Source organism: Pelodiscus sinensis, chromosome 3, assembly GCF_052426305.1.
Source record: "Pelodiscus sinensis isolate ZL-2025 chromosome 3, ASM5242630v1, whole genome shotgun sequence".
Taxonomy (NCBI): domain Eukaryota; kingdom Metazoa; phylum Chordata; order Testudines; family Trionychidae; genus Pelodiscus; species Pelodiscus sinensis.
Window position 1 is genome coordinate 86,684,286 of NC_143054.1, and position 14,775 is coordinate 86,699,060.

A 14,775-nucleotide genomic window follows, 5' to 3' on the forward strand; every position below is an offset into this window, starting at 1 on the left:
CCCTCTCTCCCCCTTACATACTCAATCAAAACTAAGTATTTAATGTTAAATTTTTTAAAAAATTAAAAAACACAACTAAATCTGTTCCACTTCTCCTTAGGAATTCAGAAATAAGCCCTGTTTTGCAAATACAGGCAGTCCCCGGGTTACGTACAAGATAGGGACTGTAGGTTTGTTCTTAAGTTGAATCTGTACGTAAGTCGGAAGTGGCGTCCAGATTCAGCCACTGCTGAAACTGATCAGTTTCAACAGCGGCTGAATCTGGACGCCAGTTCTGACTTACATACAGATTCAACTTAAGAACCCCAGGCATCCCCAAGTCAGCTGCTGCTGAAACTGATCAGCGGCTGATTCCAGGAAGCCTGGGGCAGGGGCTTCCTGTAGTCAGCCACTGGTCAGTTTCAGCAGCGGCTGACTTGGGGACGCCTGGGGCAGAGCAGCTGGGGTGCTGCTGGGTTGGTCCAGTAGCGCCAAGGAGCGGTGCTGCGGGACCAACCGGCAGCGCCCCACCTGCTCTACCACAGGCCCGGGGCTTTGCTCCAAGTCTCCCTGGTCTGCTGGGGGGGGGGCCACTAGCTGCGCCCCCCCCCCCCCAGCAGACCAGGGACACAGGGAGCAAAGCCGCGGTGGCGGCGGGGTGCTGCGCCTCTGAGGCTTTGCTCTGGCAAAGCCTCAGAGGCGCGGGACCCCTCCGCCTCCCGGCTTTGCTCCAGGTGTCCCTGGTCTGCTGGAGACGGTCCCCAGCAGACCAGGGGCACCCGGAGCAGCTTTTCTCGCCCCAGAGGTCGAGGTGGCAGGACCGCTGCGCTCTGGGCGGTCCCGCTGCCTGCGAGCTCCGGGGCGAGAAAGCCCCGTTCGTAAGTGCGGATTCATGTTACTGACTTTTGACATAAGCATGCTATCATGTCTCAATCAAATGGGCTCAGTTTACAAATACAGATTTTTTTTCTTACTGGCAGTACTATAATGATGCACAGGAAGGAACAGAATTGAACTCACACATCATTTGTGCTGGTTCTGCATTGCTAACAAAAGTAAAACCCTTTCTGACATTAACACCAGCAGATAGAACTGACTACATTCAAAAAGCAGATCTACTGCTTAAAAAGGCAACACTTTTATAGGGATGCTTTTTTCAAAGTAACCTTACTTTAAAATGCCCTTTTCACCCTATTAAAAATATATAGGGTGACTGCGTAAATGTTCATACATCACTGAGCATAACAATCCAAAATCCTTACTAGGATCTTTAGAGTGATCCTGCAATAAAATAATAGGAAAGATGTAAATCTTGCTCTGAATTGAAAGCAAACAATTTCATCATTTTAATGCTAGTCTACAAGAATGGTTCTGAATGAAAATACAAACTATTTTTAATCTCTGATAGCAATGGGATAAGCCTGGTGCAAGAGGATGCACCATTAATAATCTATCCATGTTTCACATAAGCCAGTAAACATCCACAGGATGTTTAGTCTTATGATGCATGGGCTCATATCAACAACAATAAATTGTGCTCTCTTTTAGCAATGGCAGCTCAAGTAAGTGTATTTGTTCTACACAGCAAGACCTATTAAATAAAATTTGCACACTAGCCAGCTCTTTAGCAATCTAGACGTTAGGCACAAGGATGTAATTCTAGACCACTGAGACATTGCATAATTTTGGGCAGAAATGCCAAAAATACGTAACTAAAGAAACATAAAAATTTCTCATCCTTCTCACATGTTGATAGAAACTGTGCTAATTATTTTGGATAAAGCAGTTTAGAAATATATACACCTTGGACATATTTGAGATCAACATACACCCATGTGCAAATCTGCTAAACGTTTTCATTTGAAATACTGACCCAGATTGTTGCATTTAGTGCATGGAACTTGCCAGATGAGGTAAAGATGGGTTGACCTACAGAAAGGATCCAGATTTCCTCCTAGGTGCTCAGTGCCAGCTACAACACATATTTAAAAGGTCTACACAGCATCCTGACAACTGCTGCCTGATGCAGGAGGACTCAGGGCCAGAGCTCCACTTTCATTCTGTCCTGCTCCCTTTTTGGTAGTTACTGCTTGATGGAATGCTGGTGGAATGGGAGAATAACCTGTGCTTCAAATGGGAATATACTCCCATCAGGAGCACGAAGGTGCTGTGGAGAACAGGAGGAGAGAAGAATCTCTGCAACCTCTTGTTATGGTTGTCAACTTTCTAACTGCAGAAAATCGAGTACCTTTGCCCTACACACTGTCCCTGCCCACAGGCACCACCTCCGCAGCTCCCACTGACAACATCCCCAGGCAGTGAACACAAATCAGACATCTATAGAGGTAACGCATAAACCTGTAGGGGAACACTTTAACCTCCCTGGACATTCAGTAATGGATTTAAAAATAGCCATCCTGCTACCAAAAACAAACAAACAAACCAAAAAACTTTAAACTCAACTTACAAAGAGAAACAGCAGAACTGCAATTCATTTGCAAATTCAATACAATTAAATTAGGACTGTAAAAAGATTTAAATTGGTTCTCTCACTACAGAGGCAATTTCCTGTCTCTTGGCATTCACACCTCCTCATGAGCTGTTGTGAGTGAGCCACATTCCCCCAGTCTGAATTGGCTTCATTAACACAGGTCCTGAACTCGGTAAGTAACTTCCTTCTTTTCCTACATGTATACTCCTGCCTCTTTAATTTCCATTCCAATTCAGCTGATGAAGTGGTTTTACCCATGAAAGCTTATGTCCTAATAAATCTGTGAGGTTCTAAGGTGTCTCAGGACTCCTTATTTTTGCAGGAGGGGAGTTATAAAACAAAAAATTTGTTACTGTCTAGGGAAAAGTCAAATATATGATTTAGGTAGTTTGTTCCCTCAGGTCATTCTTTTCCCTGTCGCTAGAAAAAATGTACTTGCATTGAAGTGGATATAAAAGGGGTTGATAGCTAAACCAGGAATGAGTTTTCTGGTTAACTATCATGTCTTATTTTTCTGATCTGTGCAACTAAAATTTTGGGAAAGGCAATAACTCAAAAAGTTATGAACTACCACTTTTTCTACAGAAAAATTGTAAAATAACTTTTGTGTTCTCTATAAAAACTATATATGGCATCTTTCACAAATACTTGTTTTCATAACCAAAATACTATGCATAGATCTTTGGGCTAAAAGCATACAGTATTACTCCAATAACAGCACAAAAGGATAAAATCTTAATAAAAAAAACCTTATGGAGTAATTTTCCCACTTTACATCACGTGATTTCCAAATAAAGCAGCAGCAAGTAAGTAGTTTAAAAGATTTTGATCGTTTGCAGATCAATGGGGGTCTTAACATAAGCCAATAAACTTCCATGTAGCCTCCATATGGTCACCTTATCACAGGAGATTTGTCAGCGGCCTGGAGGTAAAGGTACATTTAAGGTTTTCACAGTAATGAGAAGACTTTAATGCAAGCTTTCTCTCTGGGGGAAAGATTCGGTTTTCCTGTCCACATGCTTCATCTTTGATATTCTCTTTTCCCTTTGCTTGCTCAACTCAGAGTGAAAGAATATTGGACTCAAAAGACCTGCATGCAGAAAGGAGAATAGTTCTGACTTCTAAATTATATCTTAAAAACAAACAGCAAAACATAAGCATTGCAGTTATATGCCTAGAGAGACAGTATGCACCACTTATTACATGAATACATAACCCTCAATGTAATACCAAATAAAAATACTTGCTTTACAGTCCACTCTTTTAAAATTCTTTTTCAATATATGTATTTTTTGAAAATGTTAAGACATCGAAATCAGTTAATGAACCTTAAAGCCTTAAGAGCATTCAGACTTATTTGGGGTCTGTAAAATTGTTTCATTATTCTTCTATAATAAAATGCTGACATTTCATTATTTTTTTTCCTATTTAAAATAGCTAAATCTTGATTGACTTGTAAAGAACAATTAAATCCTTTTTCATCATCTTAGTAGTTCTTGGCATTTCACTGAAGGTTCTCCTGTCTCCAGTAAATAGAAAGCCTCCAAAATTTTGTTCTGTTTCTTCACCAGTGTTTGTACTGGTGATATTGCCTGCTTGTTTGCAAAAGATTTAGAAGGCAACAAATGTTAAGCAACAAGTTTAATTCAGGTCTGTGTTGTACCCAATCATCAACTGTTGCTGCTCAAACCTGGTCACATAGGGCTGTCTGACATAACCTCAAAGTAAGCAATAACTTTTAAGCATGTACTAACAAAAAGGTGAACGAGGAGTTTCCCAACATTTTCACAATGGCACATTGTACCAGAATGAATACATCAGCTTGCACCAAAATGACTATAGCCATAAGTTTGAACATTTCAAATAAAAAACAAATTTAAGGATACGTACTTGAAGTGGAGTTTCCATTCCTCTCCCTACCACTAACTTGCACTGGTGCCTCTTGAAAACAGCTAGAAAGTGAAGTAAGAACTTCTCTGACACTGTTGCTCTAAAACTCAGTTATGGAAAAATACAAGAGTGTAATGATAGCAAAGTTATGAGAAATCCCAGGAATGCAAAGAGAATGTACTGAGGTTTATAAACTGCAGTAGGATTTTAATCTAAAATTCTCCAAAAATACTTTCCCCTGCTGATAACCCTATATTATGACAGCTAAAATACAAGAATTAGAAACTAAACTCAGTTCACCTCTACCCCTCAGATATCAGACTCTTCTTATGATGTGACTACTGCAACACTGACATACTGCATGGGATATGGAAAATATTCTTACTGTTCTGCACCTTAGCAGAACATTGTTTTGTTTCTTTCTCTGCTGCTAGACACTGTTTGGGCAGGAGCTACAGACGCATTCTCACCAAATACAGTAAAACTCCAATAGTCTGGCATCCAATTGTACGGCACTCCTGATAGTCCAGCATCAAAATGGCAAGAGCCTAGTGAGTGAGCTTCAGCAAAAAATGAGTCAAGGCAGCAGCTGAACTGAGCGAAAAGGGTTAAAAAAACTAAAACATTACAGTATATTGTATACAGTATGTACAATAAAAAAGGTTAAAAACACTTTATATACAGTATATACTGTATACAGTATATATATAACCAGTTTATAGTACTTCCTGATAGTCCAGCATATCCGATAATCTGGCACCTCCTAGGTCCCAAAGGTTCCGGATTATCGGAAGTCTACTGTACCTTGTTTAAAAAAAAAAAACCCCACAAACAACCAACTACTGAATATATATTTAGCTGAAATGAAGACTCAAGCCCTTAAGAGAAAATTCTCCAAAACTGAAGAATGGCAAAAAGGAGAGACCCCTGTGGTCCTGATATATGAGCCCCTGAACAGTTTCTTCATTGCTTCCTGTATACTATGGAGACAAGCTAGTGGGTTTCTTCATACTTGAGAGGCTTAGTTACAGTTACACTGGCAGGGAGGGATGGGCATGCCTAGCAGATCCAGGAATTTCAAAGACCCACTGACCACGAACACTGTGGGACACAGGTGACACTTAGTCCATGGTTTCCATGCCCTCCCACATGCTTAACTCCAAGCAAAAGAGCTGTTTGCTCAGACTGCACAGGGAAACAGGGTTTCACCTTTCGTTTGTAGTACAATGTTTATGAGAAAATGAAAAATGTATACATTTAGAAAAATAAATCTTGTCCTTAAAAAAACCCTGAAATTATTAAAAATTCCTTGCTAGGTTCTCCTTCTCGTGTTCATCACCACTCTTGAATGGACTGGTCATTACAAATTAAAATTTCTAGTGCTGTGTCCGGTTTCAATCCCTACAGAACATACAGCTGTAGTAAATAATAAAGTGGCACAAATTAAAATGAAGGAGAAACTGGAAAATTAAGCCTCTAATCATTAATTGAAAGAGCTGTCCTAGTATTTATATTTATGAATTAAATATATTTATCCTGGCAATTCAAATTTATGAAACAATATGAATAAACCCTCAACAATTATGCTCTTAATTTGTACTTTTCATGAAGTAGACACACTCACTTCATTCATTGTACTTCAATCATAGAGAAGAAATTTTCCTTATGACCAGTGGCTTAAGTATGTAAAAGTGGGAATAGGGAACAAATACAGTGACTGGAGGGCTAACAGAACTGCCAGGCCCCTGGGCAAGAGGGCAGGAGGCAGCTCTACGCTACTGGAAGGGGCGAGGCCTCAGGTGGAAGGGGCAGGTTTTTGCACCACCTGGACCGCAGTCACCTGGAGTGTGCCACCTAAGACTCCGGTAACAATTTAAAAGGCCCACAGTTCTTGCTGCAGCCACATTAGCAGTGGCAGCAGCCAGGAACCATGGGCCCTTTTAAATCACCAGACCCCAGGGCAGTTGTCCCCTTTGTCCCTCCCCAACAGCGGGCCTGAAAGTGACAATACAAAAAAAAATTAAAAATAATAGGCACAGAACTTTAGTCATAGCTCTCAAATCAAGTCTACCTACTAACTTCTACACAGTCAGTTCTATTCTGTATGAAAAAGCTAATCAAAACAGAACTTGGTTGAGCTATTGCTTCTAATCATCTTTTTGGTTCTGCAAATTTAGCATCCAATGAGCAGATGCCCAAGTAGTTTTTTTCTTGTTTTTTTAACGTCAAGCATCTCAGACTTCCAAATCATTCCCCTCCCCTAAATCTGGACTATTCAGATTTATTTTCTTCACTGCTCTACATATGTAATTATATGCATCACACACACATACACACATCCTCCTCCTCGGTCTGAAAGGAATGCGGGGAGGAGAAGGAACAGAGAGAATTTACCTCTCGAGTCTATTACAGCAAAAAATTAAATAATCTATCTATGTTGCTAATTTCTTCACCATTGATGAGACCAATCTAAAAGAAGTCTTTACCTATGATTATCAAATATAAAGGAATATGCCATTCAGAAGCAAGCCTTGGAGACAGATTCTATTATCAGAACAATTTTTACACATGATATTAGTTGAGTCATCCCTCTATTTACATTGGTGAAAGTTCAGAATCTGACCCTTTGTTTCTGAGCAACTTTTTAATTTAATAAAAATCATAGTTAAAATCAGCATGTACTATTTAAGCTACATTACTCAAATGGAATATTCCATGATAATTAGTTCAGTTCTACAGTGATGACAGCAATCTGTTTACATGACCACAATAAAAGGAGGAAGTCAATCAGTCTGGCTGCAGTGTGAATTTGGTGTGATAAAGCAATGACTGCAAATCCATCTACAAAGGCTGTGATATTTTCTCTGTAAAATTAGGAGCTGCAACTTCAGGCATCATCAATTCTTCTCATGCTTAGCAGAGAGGAAATCACTGCCTACAACACAAATTCACTTTACTGCTTGTTGCAGTACCTTGACTATAATGCAAGGAATTAAAAAGAAGTCATATGATTAGTTCAAGTAAAGCTGCCATTCACATTTAAACTTATGTAATTATACACAAAAACAAGGGGGCTACATCTAGGGATGTAAACAGATAGTCGACTACCCAATAAGCACAGGCTTATCAGGTAGTTGATTGACTACCTGACTACTCGATTCTACTCTACGCCCGCTGCCCCGTATCAGACAGAGGCAGCAAGGGCGGGGAGCAGGAGCCAATGCTGTGGAGAACCAGCACCATCTCCGCACTGCGGGGGAAAAATGGGGGGACAGGGGAGGCAGAGCCGCAGCGGTCCCAGAGCCCAAGCAAGCTGGGACTTTTCAGTTCGGGCTAGTGCTGCTCCCAGGAGCTTACCCCACTGTGGCTCTACATTTTAAATGTAGAAAGAGCTCTGCGGCAAATATCTATTATTATATGTACTATTATACATCTATTTGAACAAAAGCCATGTGGAAGCATTAAGGTCTGTTACCACTTTAAGCATTTTTAAACTCAGTTTCAAATGAAGTTTCTTCACAAATTTTGGGATCAGGCTTTTTGTGAGAAACCAACAGAGTCTTTTTTCAGGTGTCTGTCTACTTGAACAAACTTATTTCCCAGTGTTGCCAACACAAACTTCTCAGTTGAGAAATAGATTTCTGCCATCTAAACATGAAGGGTACATGAAGTAGATATTAAAGTGGGATTCATAGGGTCCGATGCTTTGGCAGACTGACACACTGTGTTCCTACGAAAGAATTTCCTGCATGGGAGAAACATATTTATAAGTTGGATAATCTGATTTAAATCTTAAAACACAGTTGTATGCACACAAGTTGTAGTTGTAATGCGTACAATCATACACAAGTTCTGAAGACATTGGTTGGGAAGGGGTGACATGTTCTGTTGGTTAATTTTATTTTATATATTTTCAAGTAGGAGAACTTGAGCATTAGATAGATGCACCTTCTTATTTTTATATAAAAATGTGAATAAATGTTTTTGAAAATCTGATCTTTAGATATCTGCAGAAGTGGCCTTCAGGAGGACTGTCACAATTCTAACAATTCTAACACAATTTTTTTCCCTTCGATTTTTTTTTTAATACTTTTACTGCTGAACTTTAGAAAAAATGCATTATCCAGAAAAAAACAACAGCAATTCAGCTATACATTATTGTGTTTAATTAAATGTTGTTTTGTTCAAAGGAGTAGATTTAGCACGAGATGTACAGTTATTATTCTTTGCATAAAGTTGGATTCTCTGCAATGTTAAACAATAGAACAAGAGCTTATTTTAAAAGGATGGTTGAGGTCCAAAGGGGACACACCTCACATTCTGAGCTGATTTTTTTTTTGGTCACTATTACATCTAATTAGTTTAACTTGATAGCAACATTTCCAGGTACACATGGGATATGCCACAGCCTGCAGAAGCTGTTAAATTATGGTTTCCATTGCTTCTAACCTTTCTCTTCTTTTCAAGCAGTTTCTTCGCCTTATATGCTATCCTTCATAGCTTCTTTTTGTAATGACTGAAGGATGCCTGAATGAATGTGCCTGCTTATCATAGCTTAGTGCAATGTTAAGAAAGATGGAGGATGTGTGTTCACTACCAGCACCACCAAATTTTAGTCAGAATGTAACCATTTGTCTTGATACAACTCAAGATGACATACTATAAAAGAGCACTGAGAGGCCTGAATTTTGGTAGACCTGACAAATGCCATTAGCTCCCATTATCTTTAGTGTACTCCCATTATCTTTAGTGTACTGTACTCTTAGTTTTCAGCTACACAATAAGCAAAGCTGGAAGCTGAAATCCATGTACTATCCTGAGTTAAATAGTCCCTAAGCCTTTGGATACTGGCAGGTCACAGACAGAAACTGATGGAGTAGTTCCACGACTGCACAGGAAGCCAAGAAACAAAGCCTCTCTCTTCTTGGTTTCCTTCCTTCCAATTTTGGAAAGCAACACTCTGCTCCTGTGAGTAAACTCCATTGTGTTGGATAGATATTATCTAACTTGACAGTCAGGAATGTGTGTTTCACCTAAATCTACACTAAATTGTTTTCTTTAAAAGAAACACTATCACCACTTTATAGGTAAAAGTGTCTTTTTCCTGACAGAGCAGAAGTAAATACTTAATGCTGGAGAAGTATTTATTCTTCAGTGGGATTCACTGGTGTTTTTTGGAAGCATCAGTGAGTTTGCACTTCTGATCATATGAATTGTGCCACAGGATGTGCCATAATGAAGGTAGTCAAGATGGTAAAACACCATGCTTCATGTAGACATTGACACATACTGAGAAGTCAGATGGGAGAGGCGGTGTTGTACACCTTTGTATGCTAGTGGCCCTAATCACCTGCTGGAGATAGCTAGCCATACTCCTCTTTTCAGAAAATATACAAAAATCTAAAGAAAATCATTCAGTGACAAAAAGTTTCTTGCCAATAAGCTCACACAAATCTTCATTGCAGAGTTAGCAATTATCTAAAGTCAAGAGATATAGCTAAGAATTTGGCCTCAATGTGTGTTTACAAATCTATGTCCATCCCCATTTCTTGGAAAAAAGGTTAAAGAGACTCTGAGTGAAGATAAATATAGTAAATACAAAGCTTTACTAATATCAGATGATTAAGGTAGGATACATATTGAAGTCTGTTACCTTTTCAACATATAACATCTTTACTTTCCCATATACTCACTTTTCTCGGCATATACAATGCAACTCAACTGGTCAGTTTCATTTCCTGGTTTTCATATACAGTAGGGATGTTAGATATAGTGTAGTTTAATAGTCATGTAACCACATGAAATCCGAGCAGTTACACTTCCAGGGAACCTCCTGCAACCCTACACTGCTGCATCTGTATCAGAGGCTGCATCTAAACTACACCCCTCTGTCGGCAGAGGGATGTAAACTAGACATATTGAAAGTGCAAATGATTTAAATATCCCGTGCTTCATTTGCATAATAGCAGCTACCACTTTTTTTTTTTTTTTAAGCGGGGCTTTTCATAAAAACTCTTCGACAGAAATGTACTGGAGTACAGAATCTTTCGAAACGGGGCATTTCTGTCGAAAATGCCCCACCTAAACTGCCGGGGGGGGGGGGTTCTTCTGAAAAGCCCCATTTCGAAAAAAAGCGGCAGCCGCCATTATGCAAATGAAGCACTGGATATTTAACCCCCAGCTTCATTTGCACTTTCGATACGTCTAATTTACATCCCTCTGTCGACAGAGAGGTGTAGTTTAGAGGTAGCCAGAGGGTGCAGCGCAAGATAGCAGGCAGGAGCCGGTCTACCAGAGGAACCAGTTTAGAAGCAGTGACATAGAGGATGGTACCATGGAGCTCATGCTAGGAGGAACTGGCTTTTAAGGAGGCTCCCTCGAGCACAGGCTCCTGCCTGTCCCACCTTAATGCCTCTGTAGGAGGCAGTGGGGGGGAGGGGAAGGTGGGTATGCAGAGCCAGCACTTGTGGGGAAGCCTGCTTGAAAGCTGGCTCCTCGCATGGATCAGGCTCCAGCCTACCCTCTCACTCCCTTCTATCAAAAGCAGCAGCGTGAGTTTGTGGGGGGCAGGCAGATTCAATGCTCGTGGGGAGCCTGCTTAAAGCCAGCTCCTCATGGGCACCGGCTCCAGCTCTCTCTCTCCCCTAATACCGAGGCAGCAAGGGGAGAGAAGTATGTGTAGTCGACAAGATTAACCGATAAGACCAAGCTTATTGGTTAATCGTATAGTCAACTGCACATTGACATCCCTAATACACAGAACCAGCACAATACTATAATTGGCCTCCCAGTGCCAGGGGAACAGCTATATTTTAAGCAATATTGTCTCTTCCTCTTGGACATTATGAAACTTTTTCTGCACTCAATCTGAAAATGTAATTTGAATCTAAGAAAAAAATATTTGGAACTCTCTTTTTAAACTCTACAATTCCAGATTTAAAAAAGGAATGCTTTTGTAATAATTTAAACACATATTTAAAACTGATTTTACCAACTATTAAAGAAATTATGAAAATACAGTAGTAAAACAGAAAAATGGATCTTAAAGCAGTAACTTTAATTTCTTTCTTTGAATCAGACAACATATTACAGCATTGCATTTACTACAGCTCTGCACAACTGAATAAACCTTTTATTTTCAGAAAACTCAAGATATTGTTAACAATAATAAAATACATTTCTTTTAAAATTAAGAATAGTTTATTTTAGTAGCTTCAGAATAAGTGAGGTAATCTCACATTTCAGTCTCCCTTGAATTGCTAGAAGCTGTAATAATTTGCAGAGTTGTCAAAAAAATGTAAAAATCTTTTGTGCAGAATCTGTTCCCTAAGGACTGTTTCCCTAGCACCCACATTGAAAACAGATGGCTAGAACAGAGGGTCTGTAACTACAACCCTGGTCTGGCAATCCTATCAACACTGATTCAGCTATTCCAATTTGTTCCTGAAAGATGCAGTCAACTTTAAATTTAGTCAGTTAGAAAGAAGTAAATTCATATACTTTCTACCTATCCCCTCAGTCCTACAGCCTTGTATTTTATAATCACATTTTTCCTGAAGTCCTTTCCACTAACATGCACCTTTTCAAACAGCTAACAAGCCAGGGAACTAAGGGAAACTGAAACAGACTGTATATAAAAGCATCATTAAATGTAGAAATTATAGCAAATGGTAATTTGAGAGAGAGAAGAAATTAGTAGATCACCTGGAGCTCATGGTGTTAGAGCTGGATTTTGGTTTTTTTTAGAAGACTAGCAAGACAAACACCCACACAAGAGGGGAGAGAAAAGAACAACAAAGATAAAAAATAGTTTCTAGATAGTGCTTTCACTTGCAACCTCTTTTATGGAGAATCAAAGATACAGCACAGTCTTCTTAGTCACTCTGTGACCTGGAAAATTTGTGGGGGAAGGAAAATATGGTGGGGAAGGAAAAACATAGGGAACAGAGAAACAAACTCTTGCATCGCAGAAAGCATTTGGAACTTTGCAGAGCTGGCAAAGGTGGATATGTCATTTGGGTTCCTCTCTGTTCAGGACATCTCTTAGTGTATCAGGATGACAAAGGCTTGAAGTCCCAGGAAACACTGGAGGTGATGTCAGGAACTCAAAGGGGAAGGATGGGTAAAACAGCTAATCCTTTTAAAATGTTGTTTACAAATTAGACCTAGTTTTTAAACAAACCAATTCTGGTTTGCTAATTTTTGGTTATACACAGTCTTGCTTACCAGGAAAGATTTTTACACCGTTCTTGAATTCTATTAGTCAACCTTTTTATTTTGACTAATTTAATCTTTGTCTCTTTTCTACTTTTCCCTGTTAATAGTTGTTGTGACCTTTTTATAAAATTTTACTTATTTTTTACAGCTGAGCTGACAATCAGATTAAATAAGTAGGATTTCTCTAACTAGCTCTGACACAAAGGAGAGTTAAGAACTCACACAGATTGAAATACAAATCCATAACAATTAGCCAACAGAGAACATGTCTTCTCTGTACAGCAGTTATTACAGGACCAGAATACTCCTTCTCATCGTTAACCCACAGGAAGGGAATAAGGAGAAAAAAAAGGGGCTTCCAAGTATAGAAAGGCCCTCCAGAAGAAAGAAATACAGTACCAATGTGCATTACCTTACCCTAAAAAACCCTGTTGAAAAGAGGGGAACAAGAGTACACTAGGCCTATCCTTATTCAATACAGACCCAACTCATTCCTAATCCTTTTTCTGCTCTGGGGCACTCCATGCAGGAGTAGAAATATTACTGTTGTAGAGGTTAAACCCCTTATACTCATTGTGCGATAGGAGTAAGTTTGAGAAATCTTGGGGATACAATATGGCCCAAACTTAAGTTTTATCCCTCTCCAGATTTTTTTTTAATTTTAATGAATTTTTCCAGTTCATAAGATGCCCCATATTAAAATGCAATTTGCATTCCCTGAATAGAAGACAAAAAAGTACCTTAGAGACTTCTCTCCATCTCCCAGTCCTGTGACTTAACTATCTTTACTCCCAGACCACAGACTACTTTGTGATACAGAGAAGTTAAGGCCCACACAATAAAAGTTAACTAGATCTAACCAAAACAATTTCTCGACCCCCTCATAAAAATTGGCAATTTCATGTTCATTAACAATGTTGGGGGGGGAGTATTTTAAGATACATGTGATGTGGCCTTTAAAACATTTGAGTTCATCTGTTCTTCTCACAAGACTGATTAACTTCAGAATATAAAGAAGCTTCACTCACCTTCCACACTATCAGAACAGGAGGTCCCAATACCTGTATCCCCGCTGTCAGAAGCTATACTGTGTCTTCTGATATGGTTACTTCGGCTGCTCGATGGAATGGTTGTGGCCTGCCACAGTGATTCAGTACCTGGTAACCATCCCGCAGAGGAGTAATCTGGGCCTATAGAGAAGGAAGTCAGAAGTCTGTCATTCCACATACAGACCAGTGAAGTTAGGAATAAAGTTCCCATCAGGGCCCTGGGTACGGTCTGGCAAGATTGGCCTAAATGGTTCTGTAGCAATAGTTTCTGCAGCAATCCAAAAGTAGAAGATTAGGAATTCCCCAACCATTTCAGGAAAACAAAGATACACTCTTTTCTGGATTTAAATTTGAACTTGAAAAAACAAAAAAATGCACTGATTGTAGGAAGACATTTAAAATCATGCTATGCTGCCTGTCTTAAATTCACTCATCAACAAGCTGCAGAACTGTGTTAAATTGAGGAAATTGTAGGAAGAGAAGACAGAAGCTGGGTAGAAGGTGATGGAAGTTCTTGGCACTGAAAGGCAAAGAAGGTTGCTTCAACTGGGATAATCATGCTGTTTGAATGTTTTTCCTAAAATGAAATGCGTACTGGAATACTTTGACATCTAACTGGACAATGTTATGTTTCAAAGTTTAAAAAGACACAGAGATAAATGAGGGAGCTCACATCTCTCAAAACTATCATTTCAAGTTGGTTACAAGCTTAGAAAGATATCACTGCAATGGTTGCACTCAGTTTACATTTGGAAGGGTTTTTTTCCCACAATAACAGGACCAAAAGATTTTCCAGTAAAGATTGGATTAAAAAGCACACTTCAGCAGAATGATGAAACATATTATGCAGAGTATACATAGCCATGCTTACAATTAGTCTTCAGAAAGGATACATTTTGTATGGATGGTCAAATGCTCAAATTCTGTGCTAATCCAAAGGTCCATTAGAAAGCAACTAACTTGGGCTAGTTAAGCATATTTTCAGGTAGAATATTGATTACCATATTTGTACGTCAGACATTTAAATCTTAGAAGTAGTGCACAGCCTCGGTCTTATGATATGCTGATATAGCCGTTAACTACACATCACATTTTCTACAATAAATTAGCCTCTAGGGCAGTGTTTCTTAAACTTTTTGAGACAACGGA

At 39.3% G+C, this 14,775-nt stretch overlaps 1 protein-coding gene across 8 annotated transcripts in view; it reads right to left on the reverse strand.

Moving 5' to 3' along the window:
- The window catches only part of CEP85L (centrosomal protein 85L), a 234,914-nt gene that overhangs the window by 129,767 nt on the left and 90,372 nt on the right, over nt 1–14,775 (reverse strand). For 7 of the 8 annotated variants that reach the window (XM_075924054.2, XM_025184650.3, XM_075924053.2 and 4 more), the window contains one exon: nt 13,606–13,767. The exons of the other annotated variant lie outside the window; for it this stretch is intronic. In XM_075924054.2, the coding sequence (XP_075780169.1) occupies nt 13,606–13,767 (162 nt within the window). The remainder of the gene's footprint in view (nt 1–13,605; nt 13,768–14,775) is intronic. 8 annotated transcript variants of the gene reach the window in all.